Source organism: Orcinus orca, chromosome 11 (assembly GCF_937001465.1).
Source record: "Orcinus orca chromosome 11, mOrcOrc1.1, whole genome shotgun sequence".
Taxonomy (NCBI): Eukaryota; Metazoa; Chordata; class Mammalia; order Artiodactyla; family Delphinidae; genus Orcinus; species Orcinus orca.
Window position 1 is genome coordinate 58,430,240 of NC_064569.1, and position 16,039 is coordinate 58,446,278.

At 33.5% G+C, this 16,039-nt stretch overlaps 1 protein-coding gene across 1 annotated transcript in view; it reads left to right on the forward strand.

Annotated features, from left to right (window-relative positions):
- TRHDE (thyrotropin releasing hormone degrading enzyme) overlaps positions 1 to 16,039 on the forward strand; it is a 408,390-nt gene that overhangs the window by 306,571 nt on the left and 85,780 nt on the right. Inside the window, exons 8-10 of the mRNA XM_004281902.4 lie at positions 1,752 to 1,817; positions 2,491 to 2,678; positions 7,887 to 7,975. Coding sequence (XP_004281950.3) covers positions 1,752 to 1,817; positions 2,491 to 2,678; positions 7,887 to 7,975 — 343 coding nt within the window. The remainder of the gene's footprint in view (positions 1 to 1,751; positions 1,818 to 2,490; positions 2,679 to 7,886; positions 7,976 to 16,039) is intronic.

Consider the following 16,039-nt stretch of genomic DNA (forward strand, 5'->3'; position numbering starts at 1 on the left):
ACCCGAAAACTGGGGCTGCTGGGAGTCCAAGAAGGCATGTGATCTGCCCTGAATACTGAGGCAGACAAGTTGGAGCGCCTTCCTAATCTTGGATAATTGCCATTCCAGCCTGCTTGAAATGTAAATTTGAACTTTATTCTGAATTGGGGAGGGAACCAAGAGCTCAAGTTGATGATCAGTATTGGGCCAAGGTCAACTCATACCATGAACCGTTGGATTTTTATGATCTGTGTGTGAAGAGAAACCTGTAGTTATGTATTGGACCTTTCAAGGTCTATGTAGTATTCCTTTGTTCCCTCTTTTTGATTATCCTAGCAGCACTATACATAAACAGAATCCAATAATAAATAGTTCTAATGTTAAAACTTTATTATTATGGCATTATTTATTTAAAATAAAATTTATGTTTCATAATTCCTATTTTCCCCAAATTTATTCACTTAAGTGATAAACAAGCATAAAACATAATTCTGACAACTAAATCTGAAATAGCTGATTTAAATCCTGGTCCTTGAGTTCTAATTGAAAATGCCTCATGTGACATGTTCAAAGCCAAAGTTAGGATTCAGATTGGTCATTCAGGCTTGTATTTTTTCAGTAAAGTTATTCCTAACACCTGATGACGACGATGAATTTGTGGTTGCTAAGTTAGTGTTGAGTACTGCATCTCTAGCAGTCTGATTAAGTGGGAGTTGCCATTTGCTGTGCTGTGAGTTAGCAAGAAAGCTGAATCTGTCACAGGTGCTACAATTTGTATTTCAGAAAATTTGCTTCCCCAACTTTAATTATCCCCAAAGTACTCCACTCTACATAAAGTACTGAAAGGAGTCAGCAAAATTTTTCCAGTTTTAGTACTATGATGTAAGTTAAGATTTTGTCTACTACCTAGGTGTTGCAGAGATAATGGAATTTCAGATGAAGGAGGGGACACTGTTTCATAATACAAAACACTGTTTTCTATTGATTTTTCCACTTTGGAATCAGAAAAAAAAAAAATGCCAAGTAGCCATAACTAAATAACACATTCACAGTGACATAAACCATGCTTCTTAGAAGGGAACAGACATGAATCAGAAAGTGTGTACATTAAACTACTAATGATTGAAAATGAGAAATGTGAAGTCCTAAGCTCAAAAATATTAAATAAACTTAGGATTGACCTTTTCTTATTAAATATTAATATGTGTTTCAAACTCATGGAAATATGTATATATCATTTTTGTATTAGGCAGCCTGTCCTTTGCAGAGAGACAGGGAACTGGACAAGTTGTGGAGATAGTCATCACCTTTTTGGCAAAACAATCCCTCTTCACATCAGTATATATCAGTCAGGTTGTTTTTTTCCTTTTTCCATAAAACAAGATATTTTTTTCAACACTTCAACATGAAAGCCTGATGAGAAAGTGTCCCCTAAATATTTCATTGCAGAGATAGTTTTTTCAAAATTCCCTGAGTTTGACTTGCTAAATTAGAGGAAGATCTTTGACCCTGGAAATCCATAAGAAGTGATTATGGCTATGAAAATAAATTTTAAGAGATTAGTATTGTTTGATGATTTAATTAAGAAATATGCTGTAGTTCAATCTCTTTGGAATATTTTAAAATGAGATTCTTCACCTTATTTGCACGTCTTTATCTTGTGTTAAGGCAGTTCCAACAAATGGAAATGGTTAACCGAATTGAGAAATAAATGTGTTTACTGGAAATTGCTTAGCCTTTGAATTGTAATTACAATTTTATATTCTTCGTAGGATTACTTAACTATTCATAAGTATGGCAATGCAGCCAGAAATGATCTCTGGAATACACTATCAGAGGTAAAGTATAGGAAGCTTGAAAGCCAAAGCCTCTTCTTGAATATTTGAATTGAGTTTATAAAACATTCATAACTTTTATTGACACTGATGGTTTGTTTTTACTTTTTATATTTCCCTTTTCTTGATATTGCTTTCTTGTTTTATATTTGATGTATTATATTATAAGGATAATGAGGTTTAAAATTAATTCAGCTACAATGGTAGTTAAAGATACCTTGCCTACTTTCAAACATGATAATACTTCTGAAATATAATTTTAATAGGGTGTCAGATATTCATGTTTGAGTGAAATATAGATGGTAAAGAACTTTTTCTCTATAAGTGAATAGCAAGTATTTAAGTTTAATACTAGACATACTGGGGATGCTTAAAGATGCTGCAAGTAAGTACTTGCTTTAACAATAAAATATATTTCATCTTCCATTAGGTAAAAACTTTAATGTTAATAAAGTTTTTATTTCTATATATATATATATATATATATATATATATATGCATGAAGCTTAAGCTAAGGCAAGAAAATTAATTTTACTAACACATTATATTAGTTTCACCGATTTTAAATGTTTTCATACTTAAGTAAATCATAAAAGTAAACATGAAAATGGTTTAATGTTAATTATGTTTCTAGTTTATGTTTATAAAATTAATTTATACAATTTTGGTTATAAAGGCTTTAAAAAGGAATGGAAAGTATGTAAATATACAAGAAGTAATGGATCAGTGGACACTCCAGATGGGTTATCCTGTTATCACCATCTTGGGAAATACAACAGCAGAAAATAGAATAATAATTACCCAGCAACATTTTATTTATGACATCAGTGCTAAAACTAAAGCACATGAACCTCAAAATAACAGGTACAACTCTGTTGTTTATGTGAAAAAATTGCTTTTGTTTTTTATGTTTCACTTTGCATTTTAACATTTTAAAAAGAATTGATAACAGAATTATGAAAAGTACTCGAAATATAGTTTTCATTTCTTTATTTACATATGGTATTTTCATTTTGAACCCTCTTTTACTCCCATTTCCAGATATTTTAACTATCAAGGTGGCAGCATGCTAAAGTTATTTTGTTTAAGAAGACAGGATTTAAATTATCATGGTCATTTAACACAATAATGTGTGATTTTTTTTTTTTTTGCTTTTCCCTGTAAATGTTTGTTGAATTAAATTTAAGAAAGTTAAAATACTTTGAAGTGGATTAAATGGTATTGAGACAACCAAGATTTGTAGAATAGACAAGAACAGAAACTTAACAATCCAGAAAGACTAGTTAAACAAAAACCCACGACCAGACTAAATAGTGCCTGAGCCAGAGGAACTCAAACTAGATCCATTTAAAATGGTCTAAGTATCAATGCCACTTAGTATCAAAATACATTCTCTTCCCTCACTTTTAGTGTTTAAAAACCATTAACACAACATACATACATACATACATAACATAACATACATACATACATACATACATACATAGAATTTGACTTGTTGTTACTTTAACTTTCATTTGAAATTCTTATTTCATTACTGAAAATTCAGCATGTAGTGATTCTTTTCTAGTTCATGTTTTCCCACTCTTTTGTGCTTTATTAAAGCGGAGCCAAGGAAAGATAGAACTTAAATCATTTCATTTTATTTTTTTCTAAGATATCCGGATAAGAGGTTGGGAGTGGGACAGGGAGGGTTGGAGGTCAAAATTAATAAATAAAATGAGGTGTTGGGATTAGACTGGTCATGCTGTCTCCCATTTGGAATATTAGGAATCTGATTTTATCACCCATCAGTATCTAGGATATGTGAAACATGCATTAAGCTTTCTTTGTTATCTCTAAGACAGGGTCCAGGTAGAAGTGACTGAGAAATTCATGAATGTTTTCTGGTGACTAAATTGGGAACCCACTTAAGAAAGTATTGTCTTAAGTCTCCTGCTCATTATATACACTGTCCTTCAGCAGACTGCCCTTGTAATCTAACTGTTTGCACCTGTGGAATACAGGGTATTATCCTGCCACACTGTCAGGATCTGACTGGGTCAACCCTTCACCCAGCCTGGATTCCTCACAGCTGCCAAACACTGCTTCTGGTCAACCACCGTCTGGCCCCAGGTGAAACCTGCTTAGGCATCAACACTGGCCTTGTCGGGAAGTACATAAAAACTACTTGACTGTGGCAAAGTTAGAGAGATTCAGGCCTTGCCTTTGAGAATGATCATTCTTACACAAGCATCACTGATGCAGAAAAACATAAAGGACATGCAGATGACAGAACAAATTTTGAACAAAAATACTCTGTCAACCTATAATATGAGCCAGATGTATCGGCTGCAAGTCTGACTCTTTAAAGGAAGACTTTCTCCCAGGCTGTATAGGTATATATACCTATACAAAGCTTTTACAGGGCTTTACTTTTGCTGCAGTTATAAAATCATATGAATGGTTTTGAACGCTGAGAACTTGGCATAGAAAATATTGAGTGAGATAATGCATGGCATTCCATCAGTCTCAAAATTTATTTTATATCTATTTTGAAATAATAAAGTTTGCAGTTGAAATTTTAGTATTCAGTTTTATATTATTGATAATTTAATTCACTATAACATTGTGGTCAAAGCTTCAATACCAATTCTATCTGCCCTTTGTCTGTAACCTTCTTAGATCTTTATCATATACTGCAAATAGTTAATGCAGTAAAACATAGAGCCCATTTACGCCAGGAAACCCATGAATTGTGGATATTTTCTGTGATTGTATAATCAACTCTTTGTCTTCAATTTTGTAGAGGACACTGGAATATCACTACAACATGCCTAGAACATTTTTAATGTATATAGTAATCATATTTTTCATATGTGGTAGCTATATTACAGCATAGAAAGGAAAGATCTTTATATAATAATTTCATAAAGTTAGTTGATATGTGAAATTGAGTAAAATATTTGCTAGCATTTTGGTATTTGGGAAATTATGAATTTGTGTAGCTTTTTTTTCTTTATAAAGTTAATACATTGTAATGTTCAGTAATGTCTCCTATACATATGGAGCTTCTTGGAGTCCTGTGCTACAGAGAATTATATTTATCTCCTTTTATTTTGGGTCTGATGATTGCAACCTTGGAACCATTTTTCATGGCATGTACATTAATGCTTCACTAATATTGGTACCATTTTTTAAAAAGTTTTTTCACTCCAGCTAAAATAAGCACCTACGCTTTTCTGCCTTAACATAATCATTAGAATAAACATTGCTTTATTATAAAAATGTGACCTACGATGAAGAGAGGTAGTCCCAGGGACTGTTAAATAAAAAATATCTTGAGAATCTTTTGAAGTGCATTGTTTTTGTTTTTTTCTTCTTAAAATGAGATGACTAAAATTCAAGTTAAACTTAAGGGGCTGGGGCACAATTTAATTTCACAGGTTCTTTTTTCTAGTTTCTTTTTTAACATAACTCACTGCATTTTTGGATGTTTTTACAGCACACCACACAGAGCTTTTCACCCACAATGTTTAGGGTCTTCTAGCCTTTTAAGTTGTAATCATAAAGCAACATAATTGCCATGCCTTCTTTGATCTTAAAAATGAAATTGGTGGAAAGATCAAATATGTGTTGTTTGGAAAGTTAAGGAAAATAACTTGTATAGTACTGATAGTATAGCAATTCAGAAATAATATAAACTTCAGATGTGCTTGGTGATTTGTAATTTTTACTTTGTCTTTGTGACAATGTATAGATTTTGTGTATACATACATGCACACACATACACACACACACACACACACACACACACACACACACAGAATAGAGGCCAAAAACATTCTTAGGAAAAATATAGAGGGTATTTTAAAAGTTTTACAAAATGCCCCAATGTTTGTATCACAATACCTTAAAGTTAACTTCTTTTTTTGCATCTGAACATTGCTATACAGTACAGTGTCTGCCATTTAGGAAGTTTCTTGTATGTGGAATTGTCTGTAAGCAACAATGCAGGTATTGATATGAATCTCTCCTTCTTGACTTTAGAGACTTTTGCTAAAACTCAGAATCAAAACATATCAATTTTTATTGTAATTTCTAGTTTCATTATTTAGAAGGATACAGTTTAAATAAATGTAAAATTATAAGTATGTTTATATTGGGGCAAATACTATTTCATAAACATTTTATGATCATGCTACAAAAAAGACATTTATCCTTGAAGAGTTTTAAACATCTTCAATTTTATATATTTCTGGCCCTTTAACTGATATTTATTTGCCTTCAAAATTTAGTTGCCCCAACTCAATATAGACAATCTGTACTAAAAAAATCAATTTCATAAAGTTAATCTCTGTCTTATTATAGACTGATATAGTTCCTTTTATTTTACTTCAATTCAGTCTCATTCAATCCATTTCAACAGCAATTTATTTAAGCATTTCATTTCCAGGCTTTTGAAAGGTCTTAGGTACACAAAAATGAGTTCATAGTTTAATTCGAGAATCAGATGCAGAGTCAGGCATTGTTGTCTCTTACCTAATAATTTCAGTTAATCAAAAAGAATCATTATTTTTAGAGAACAGCTATATATATTTATATATAAATTTATTATATAAATTCTCTGTATCTTCTTAACAGTAAATCCATTATTAAATACTTGTGGCATATTCTTGGTATCATGTTATGAGCTTGGGGATATTTGTTAAAGAGTGTACATGGGTTGGCGTTCACCAATGTCTACCCTACAAACAATACCTGTTTCGCTACAATAGGTTGTTTATTTCCTGATCAATTGTCCAGAGTCCATTCTATATAGCAGCATGTCTCCACATAGGTGGCACTCAAAAATGTTTGTCTGATTAAGTATAGCATATACTTTTAAAATTTAGAGTCTTAAACATATTAACTTTCTATGTTGGAGATAGCAGTTGATATAACACTAGGAATTTCTTCCAGTCTTCCATTTGGATTTTTGCTATTACTAAATTCTGATTATTGTGAATGGGAGACATGAAATGATAAAATAATAATCAAATTCCATATGACAGATTTGGAGATGTCCTCCCCCATCAAAAGACATATTCTATTTTTAGCTACATAGCCCCAGACATGTTCCCTGAAAAATTCTCAATTCTCCATTAATTCCCATAGTTACTGAGCTCATAGAGTATTCTTATAGTTTTCAGGTCAGAAATATTTTTCTCATACTGCATATTGTTGACTATCCCTGTTGCTAATAGTGCAATGATTGGTTAACATAACCTGGCTATATTTTAGGGGAACAAAATGTAGTCATTGGATTTTATTGTAAGACTATCCAATTTATCTCCGGTTGCTCATTTGAGGTTAAATTGATATTACTTCACGTACAAGTTTAGGCCTAAACTTTTATCCTATAAAAAGTCATGTTCTAGAAAACGCTTCTCTTTAATAGCTGAGACTCATGACTGATCCCTGCACATTGGTGGTTGATTTCACACATCAATTTGGAAATTCCATTTCAGAAAACAAAGCATTGTGTCCCACAGTGTTCTTTGTATTGATCTGGATTTTAGGGGGATCTGATCAGTTTTGCTTTTTGTCCCTACTTTGCTGAATAACTTTATCTGTGCTGTATTATCCTTTCTATAAAATCTGACAAAAGTTTTTTTAAGAATAGTTAAACAAGTAAATGAGGAGAATGTTGAAATGTAAATGCATGAAGGCACTGGAATGGGCATTAATCTAATGCGGAATCAAGTAGAAAGGAGTTATTTTAAGACTTTACTCAATATATGGTGCAGCTCAGATTTATAGATTTTAGCTACTTTTTATTCCTCATGTAAAATTCAAATCTTTTTTTCCAAGATAAATTGTTTTGTTGGTAGTCCACCATTTGTTTTGAAATTACAACTCTTAGAGGCCAAGTCTGCTTAGCGACATTGAAAGAGTGAATTCATCTTCTTGGCCTATTCCTTACATTTATGACTGGGGAATTTAAAAAATTCTCCTAAAGAGAATAAGAAAAATCACATAGGAGGTGCATAGGAAATGTTGTTTGTTTGTTATAACCATTTTTATTCTTAACGTTTCTCTTTTATTTTGCAGTTACCTGTGGCAGATCCCATTAACTATTGTGGTAGGAAATAGAAGCCATGTGTCTCCAGAAGCAATTATTTGGGTGTCTAACAAATCAGGTAAAAAATATATTCTCCCCTGAGAATTTGGTTTCAGATAATTGTTTAGCAACTTAACCTCTTGTATCAGCTGTTATAAAAATGTGAATAAAGACAAATTAGAAAGACAATATAGAGGAATTACCTCTATACATTTAAGTATAATATAGTATAGTTTCTACATAGTCTAATTTCAGTCCGCTGATGTAATTATTAAATTTATTTGTGTCTTTGATGGTAAAGAGAAAATTTAAATCTAAGTACTTGTAGTACTATTCTTAACCGCTTTAAACTGTACCATTTTATAATCCCGAATGGAACAGAATTACAATCGTAACTCCCAGTAGAACAGTATGCCAGATACTGAAACACAGGCCACATTTTTCAATTCCATTTTCCAGCTATCTTCTCTTTACCAGACTGGCTCTTTAAAGAATGGGTGAGGCAATATTCTCTGTAGAATTAGATAATTATAGGGCCAGAAGGGAGAGGCTTGCTAGGTCATGAAACTATCCCTTAGGTAGGGTCAAGTCTCAAGGATCAGAGAAAGATGAGATTCTATTCTATTTCTAAATATCTTCAAATAAGATAGTTACCTATTTCAATTCACTGTCAGAAAGCTATTTCTTGAATCCAATATAAATGCTTCATATTAGAGTGTGAAACAGGTCTCTTTTATTTCTATTTTCCATTGAATTGAAGAAGAAACCAACTATCATCTTTTATGTAACATTTCATTTAGATTTAAATGGTCAAATATGTTCACATTTTGTTTTTCTTACTCCTTTCTCACATTCTGCTACTTTATATTTTCTTGCTATTTTGTAAGTGTAATTTAAACAACCACAAATCTTTTTTCGAAGTAAGGTGAAGTATACATAAACAACAAAAATATTGTTTCTTCTCCCCAGTCTTGCTCCTATTAGGGAGATGTAAGTGCTTAAAATACATACACACATACATATAAGAAAAAGGTCTCACAGCAGAATCTAATCTGCTTAACAGAAATATAAACACTTGTTTTGCCAGTTGAATTTTTATTCAAATTTTCATGTTGTTGTATTTTTAACACATCATCACATATTATGAAAATATGTGCCGGGTGTCAGGCCGGAGCCTCTTAGGTGGGAGAGCCGAGTTCAAGACATTGGTCCAACAGAAACCTGCCAGCCCCATGTAATATCAAACGGCAAAACATCTCCCAGAGATCTCCATCTCAATGCTAAAACCCACCTCCACTCAATGACCAGCAAGCTACAGTGCTGGACATCCCATGCCAAACAACTAGGAAGACAGGAACACAACCCCACCCATTAGCAGACAGGCTGCCTAAAATCATAAGTTCACAGACACCCCAAAACACACCACCGGACGCAGCCCTGCCCACCAGAAAGACAAGATCCAGCCTCATCCATCAGAACAGTCACCAGTCCCCTCCACCAGGAAGCCTACACAACCCATTGAACCAACCCTACCCACTGGGGACAGACACCAAAAACAATGGGAACTACGAACCTGCAGCCTACAAAAAGGAGACCCCAAACACAGTAAGTTAAGCAAAATGAGAAGACAAAGAAATATACAGCAGATGAAGGAGCAAGGTAAAAACCCACCAGACCAAACAAATGAAGAGAAGATAGGCAGTCTACATGAAAAAGAATTCAGAGTAATGATAGGAAAGATGATCCAAAATCTTGGAAATACAATGGAGAAAATACAAGAAATATTTAACAAGGACCTAGAAGAACTAAAGAGCAAACAAACAACGATGAACAGCACAATAAATGAAATTAAAAATTCTCTAGAAGGAATCAATAGCAGAATAACTGAGGCAGAAGAATGGATAAGTGACCTGGAGTTAAAATAGTGGAAGTAACTACTGCAGAGCAGAATAAAGAAAAAAGAATGAAAAGAAATGAGGACAGTCTCAGAGAGCTCTGGGACAACATTAAACACAACAACATTCGAATTATAGCGGTCCCAGAAGACGAAGAGAAAAAGAAGGGGTCTGAGAAAATATTTGAAGAGATTATAGTTGAAAACTTCCCTAATATGAGAAACAAAATTGTCAGTCAAGTCCAGGAAACTCAGAGAGTCCCAAATAGGGTAAATCCAAGGAGAAATAAGCCAAGACACATATTAATCAAACTACCAAAAATTAAATACAAAGAAAAAATATTAAAAGCAGCAAGGGAAAAACAACAAATAACATACAAGGGAATCCGCATAAGGTTAACAGCTGATTTCTCAGCAGAAACTCTGCAAGCCAGAAGGGAGTGGCAGGTCATATTTAAGGTGATGAAAGGGAAAAGCCTACAAACCAAGATTACTCTACCCAGCAAGGATCTCATTCAGATTCGATGGAGAAATTAAAATCTTTACAGACAAGCAAAATCTAAGAGAATTCAGCACCACCAAACCAGTTTACAACAAATGCTAAAGGAACTTCTCTAGGCAAGAAACAAAAGAGAAGGAAAAGACCTACAATAACAAACACAAAACAACTGATAAATGGTTATAGGAACATACATATTGATAATTACTTTAAATGTAAATGGATTAAATGCTCCATCTGAAAGACATAAACTGGCTGAATGGATGCAAAAACAAGACCAACATATATGCTGTCTACAAGGGACCCAATTCAGACCTAGGGACACATACAGACTGACAGTGAGGGGATGGAAAAAGATATCCCATGCAAATAGAAATCAAAAGAAAGCTGGAGCAGCAATTCTCATATCAGACAAATTAGACTTTAAAGGAAAGACTATTACAAGAGACAAAGAAGAACACTACATAATGATCAAGCGATCAATCTGAGAAGCAAATATAACAATTGTAAATATTTATGCACCCAACATAGGAGCACCTCAATACATAATGCAAATGCTAACAGCCATAATAAAGGAAATTGACAGTAACACAATAATAGTAGGGGACGTTATCACCACACTTTTACCAATGGACAGATCATCCAAAATGAAAATAAATAAGGAAACACAAGCTTTAAATGACACATTAAACAAGATGGACTTAATTGATATTTATAGGACATTCCATCCAAAACAACAGAATACACTTTCTTCTCAAGTGCTCATAGAACATTCTCCAGGATAGATCATATCCTAGGTCACAAATCAAGCCGTGGTAAATTTAAGAAAATTGAAATCATATCAAGTATCTTTTTTGACCACAACGCTATGAGATTAGATATCAATTATAGGAAAAATCTGTAAAAAATACAAACATATGGAGGCTAAACAATACACTACTAAATAACCAAGAGATCACTGAAGAAAAAAAGAGGAAATAAAAAAATAACTAGAAACAAATGACAGTGAAAACACGATGACCCAAAACCTATCATATGCAGCAAAAGCAGTTCTAAGAGGGGAGTTTATAGCAATAAAATTCTACTTCAAGAAACAAGAAACATCTCAAATAAACAACCCAACCTTACACCTAAAGCAATTAGAGAAAGAAGAACAAAAAATGCCAAAGTTAGCAGAGGAAAGAAATCATAAAATCAGAGCAGAAATAAAAAGAAATGAAGGAAACAGTAGCAAAGATCAGTAAAACTAAAAGCTGGTTCTTTGGGTAGATAAACAAAATTGATAAACCATTAGCCAGACTCATCAAGAAAAAAAGGGACAAGACTCAAATCAATAGAATTGAAAATGAAAAAGGAGAAGTAACAACTGACATTGCAGAAGTACAAAGTATCAAGAAGGATTACTATAGACAACTCTATGCCAATAAAATGGACAATCTGGAAGAAAAGGACAAATTCTTAGAAATGCACAACCTTCCAAGACTGAACCAGGAAGAAATAGAAAATATAAACAGACCAATCACAAGCACTGAAATTGAAACTGTGATTAAAAATCTTCAAATAGACAAAAGCCTAGGACCAGATAGCTTCACAGGCGAATTCTATCAAACATTTACAGAAGAGCTAACACCTATCCTTATCAAACGGTTCCAAAATATAGCCAAGGGAGGAACACTCCCAAACTCATTCTACGAGGCCACCATCACCCTGATATCAGAACCAAGCAAAGATGTCACAAAAAAAGAAAACTACAGACCAATATCACTGATGAGCATAGACGCAAAAATCCTCAACAAAATATTAGCAAACAGAATGCAACAGCACATTAAAAGGGTCATACACCATGATCAAGTGTGGTTTATCCCAGGAATGCAAGGTTTCTTCAATGTATGCAAATCTGTCAACGTGATACACCATATTAACAAATTGAAGGAGAAAAACCATATGATCATCTCAATAGATGCAGAAAAAGCTTTTGACAAAATTCAACACCAATTTATGATAAAAAACCCTCCAGAAAGTAGGCATAGAAGGAACTTACCTCAACATAATAAAGGCTATATATGACAAACCCACAGCCAACATCGTTCTCAATGATGAAAACCTGAAACCATTTCCACTAAGATCAGGAACAAGACAACGTTGCCACTCTCACCACTATTATTCAACATAGCTTTGGAAGTTTTAGCCACAGCAATCAGAGACAAAGAAGAAATAAAAGGAATCCAAATTGAAAAGAAGTAAAGCTGTCACTGTTTGCAGATGACATGATACTATACATAGAGAATCCTAAAGATGCTACCAGAAAACTACTAGAGCTAATCAATGAATTTGGTAAAGTAGCAGGATACAAAATTAATGCACAGAAATCTCTTGCATTCCCATACAGTAATGATGAAAAATCTGAAAGAGAAATTAAGGAAACATCCGATTTACCCTTGCACGAAAAGAATAAAATACCTAGGAATAAACCTACCTAAGGAGACAAAAGGCCTGTATGCAGAAAACTATAAGACACTGATGAAAGAAATTAAAGATGATACAAATAGATGGAGAGATATACCATGTTCTTGGATTGGAAGAATCAACATTGTGAAAATGACTATACTACCCAAGGCAATTTACAGATTCAATGCAATCCCTATCAAACTGCCAATGGCATTTTTCACAGAACTAGAACAAAAATTTTCACAATTTTTATGGAAACACAAAAGACCCCCAATAGCGAAAACAATCTTGGGAAATAAAAACGGAGCTAGAGGAATCAGGCTTCCAGACTTCAGACTACACTAAAATGCTACAGCAATGAAGACCGTATGGTACTGGAACAAAAACAGAAATATAGATCAATGGAACAGGACAGAAAGCCCAGAGATAAACCCATGCACGTATGGTCACTTTATCTTTGATAAAGGAGGCAAGAATATACAGTGGAGAAAAGACAGCCTCTTCAATAAGTGGTGCTGGGAAAACTGGACAGCTACATGTAAAAAATGAAATTAGAACACTCCCTAACACCATACACAAAAATAAGCTCAAAATGGATTAAAGACCTAAATGTAAGGCCAGACACTATGAAACTCTTAGAGGAAAACATAGGCAGAACACTCTATGACATAAGTCACAGCAAGGTCCTTTTTGACCCACCTCCTATAGAAATGGAAATAAAAAAAAATAAACAAATGGGACCTAATGAAACTTGAAAGCTTTTGCACAGCAAAGGAAACCATAAACAAGACAAAAAGACAGCCCTCAGAATGGGAGAAAATATTTGCAAATGAAGCAACTGCCAAAGGATTAACCTCCAAAATATACAAGCAGCTCATGCAGCTTGATATCAAAAAAACAAACAACCCAATCCAAAAATGGGCAGAAGACCTAATTAGACATTTCTCCAAAGAAGATATACAGATTTCCAACAAACACATGAAAAGATGCCCAACGTTACGAATCATTAGAGAAATGTAAATCTAAACTGCAAAGAAGTATCACCTCACACTGGTCAGAATGGCCGTTATCAAAAAATCTACAAAGAATAAATGCTGGAGAGGGTGTGGAGAAAAGGGAACCCTCTTGCACTGTTGGTGGGAATGTAAATTGATACAGCCACTATGGAGAACACTATGGAGGTTCCTTAAAAAACTAAAAATAGAAGAATCATATGACCCAGCAATCCCACTACTGGGCATATACCCTGAGAAAACCATAATTCAAGAAAAGTCATGTACCACAATGTTCATTGCAGCACTATTTACAATAGCCAGTGTATGGAAGCAACCTAAGTGTCCGTCAACAGAGCAATGGATAAAGAAGATGTGGCACATATATACAATGGAATATTACTCAGCCATAAAAAGAAACAAAGTTGAGTTATTTGTAGTGAAGTGGATGGACCTAGTGTCTGTCATACATAGTGATGTAAGTCAGAATGAGAAAAAAAATTACCATATGCTAACACATATATATGGAATCTAAAGAAAAAGTTGTTCTGAAGAATTTAGGGACAGGACAGGAATAAATAAGCAGATGTAGAGAATGGACTTGAGAACACGGGGAGGGGGAAGGGTAAGCTGGGACGAGTGAGAGAGTGGCATGGACACATATACACTACCAAATGTAAAATAGATAGCTAGTGGGAAGCAGCCACATGGCACAGGGAGATCAGCTCAGTGCTTTGTGACCACCTAGAGGGGTGGGATAGGGAGGGTGGGAGGGAGACACAAGAGGGAGGGGATTTGGGGATATATGTATACGTATAGCTGATTTACTTTGTTATAAAGCAGAAACTAACACACCTTTGTAAAGCAAATATACTCCAATAAAGATGTTAAAAAAAAATGTTAGGATAGATAAGACTTAAAAGGGAAATTGATGCTGCAAATTCGAAGTAAACATTAAAAATGGCATAATGGTATAACGCTTTCCTTAAATATTAGCTCATATGAAAGTTACAAGCCTTAAAGTGCGCATATTTTTTAGTCCCCTCTTTACAAATGAGAAAATTAAGGCTTGAGAAATAACTTGCTGAAAGTGTCTTAGGAGCTTGATTTTCTTTTCTAAGTTTATTTACAACACACACACACACACACACACACACACACGATTTTAATACTTTGCTAGGTTACTTTGCAGATCTGTCAGTTTTGACATTTTGCCACTGGGTACACAGGAATGGTTCTCTATAATCTCTACAGAGCATTATCTAATTTTATTCTCACAAGAGTCCAGTGAGAAAACTAGTATGTGTTATTATACCTGAATTTGTTTCACACTGTTACCCTTGTTACCCTGGTTCACTTTTTTATGTGTTTTAAATTCTGATTGTTCTGCAACCAACCAACACTGAGTAGAAAGATCTGATATCCTTTCTCTTTTTATTCCAAAAGGAAGGATAAAATATAAAGATATAAAATACTATAAAATGACAACTACTTTTTGTCTTGACATAATCTAAGTCTTGTGCCATTTTGGATATATTCTAAATATAAATTTTAATTGTTATTACGAACAGTTGAAATATAACTTCCATACTTTTTATTATGGTACTCATCACATACTGTACCTCATTAGGCTATTGAAAAAGATCTCTTTAAAATTCATTGCTTGCCGTTAGTTAATTTGAAGAACATTTTAGAGATATAATTAAGTAGAAAGAAAAAGGTATTTAAAAATCTATTAGAAAACTTTTCAGGGAATCATTTCTCCAAAGGTTGCATTTATAACCAAGGTGTAAAAATATTCATGAACAGTAATAACCTTCAGGTTTTAGTTATTAATTTAATAATAGAATACTAAACAACAATAGATGCTTGCCTTTTTTTCTTCTCAGACTAGACGGTATAGGGATTGTTGTCCTATTTTAGTTGGTCTCTATTCTACCTATACATTGTTGAATTCAAAAGTTCAAAAAACTAGAACCAAGTGCATCACATGAAGTTAAGTTATGCCATCTATCTAAAATGTCAGGAGGAAGTAACTTTAAAAAACAGATTTAATATCATAGAAATCGATGCCCATTTCAAAATTGTAAAAAGTTTAATCATGTGTTCATATATTAAACCCAAACCTTTAATATTGTAATTTCTTTAAATAATAATCACTTCTTAGATGAAAATGATTAAACTTGTTCTTAACCTATGTGAATTCAATAACAATTTAAATATGTTTTGCTATAAAAATCTTATTCCTGAAGACAGTGTTAGGGTTGCTCAAGGGAAACAGTATCCTCAATATTTCAATCAATTTTTCTT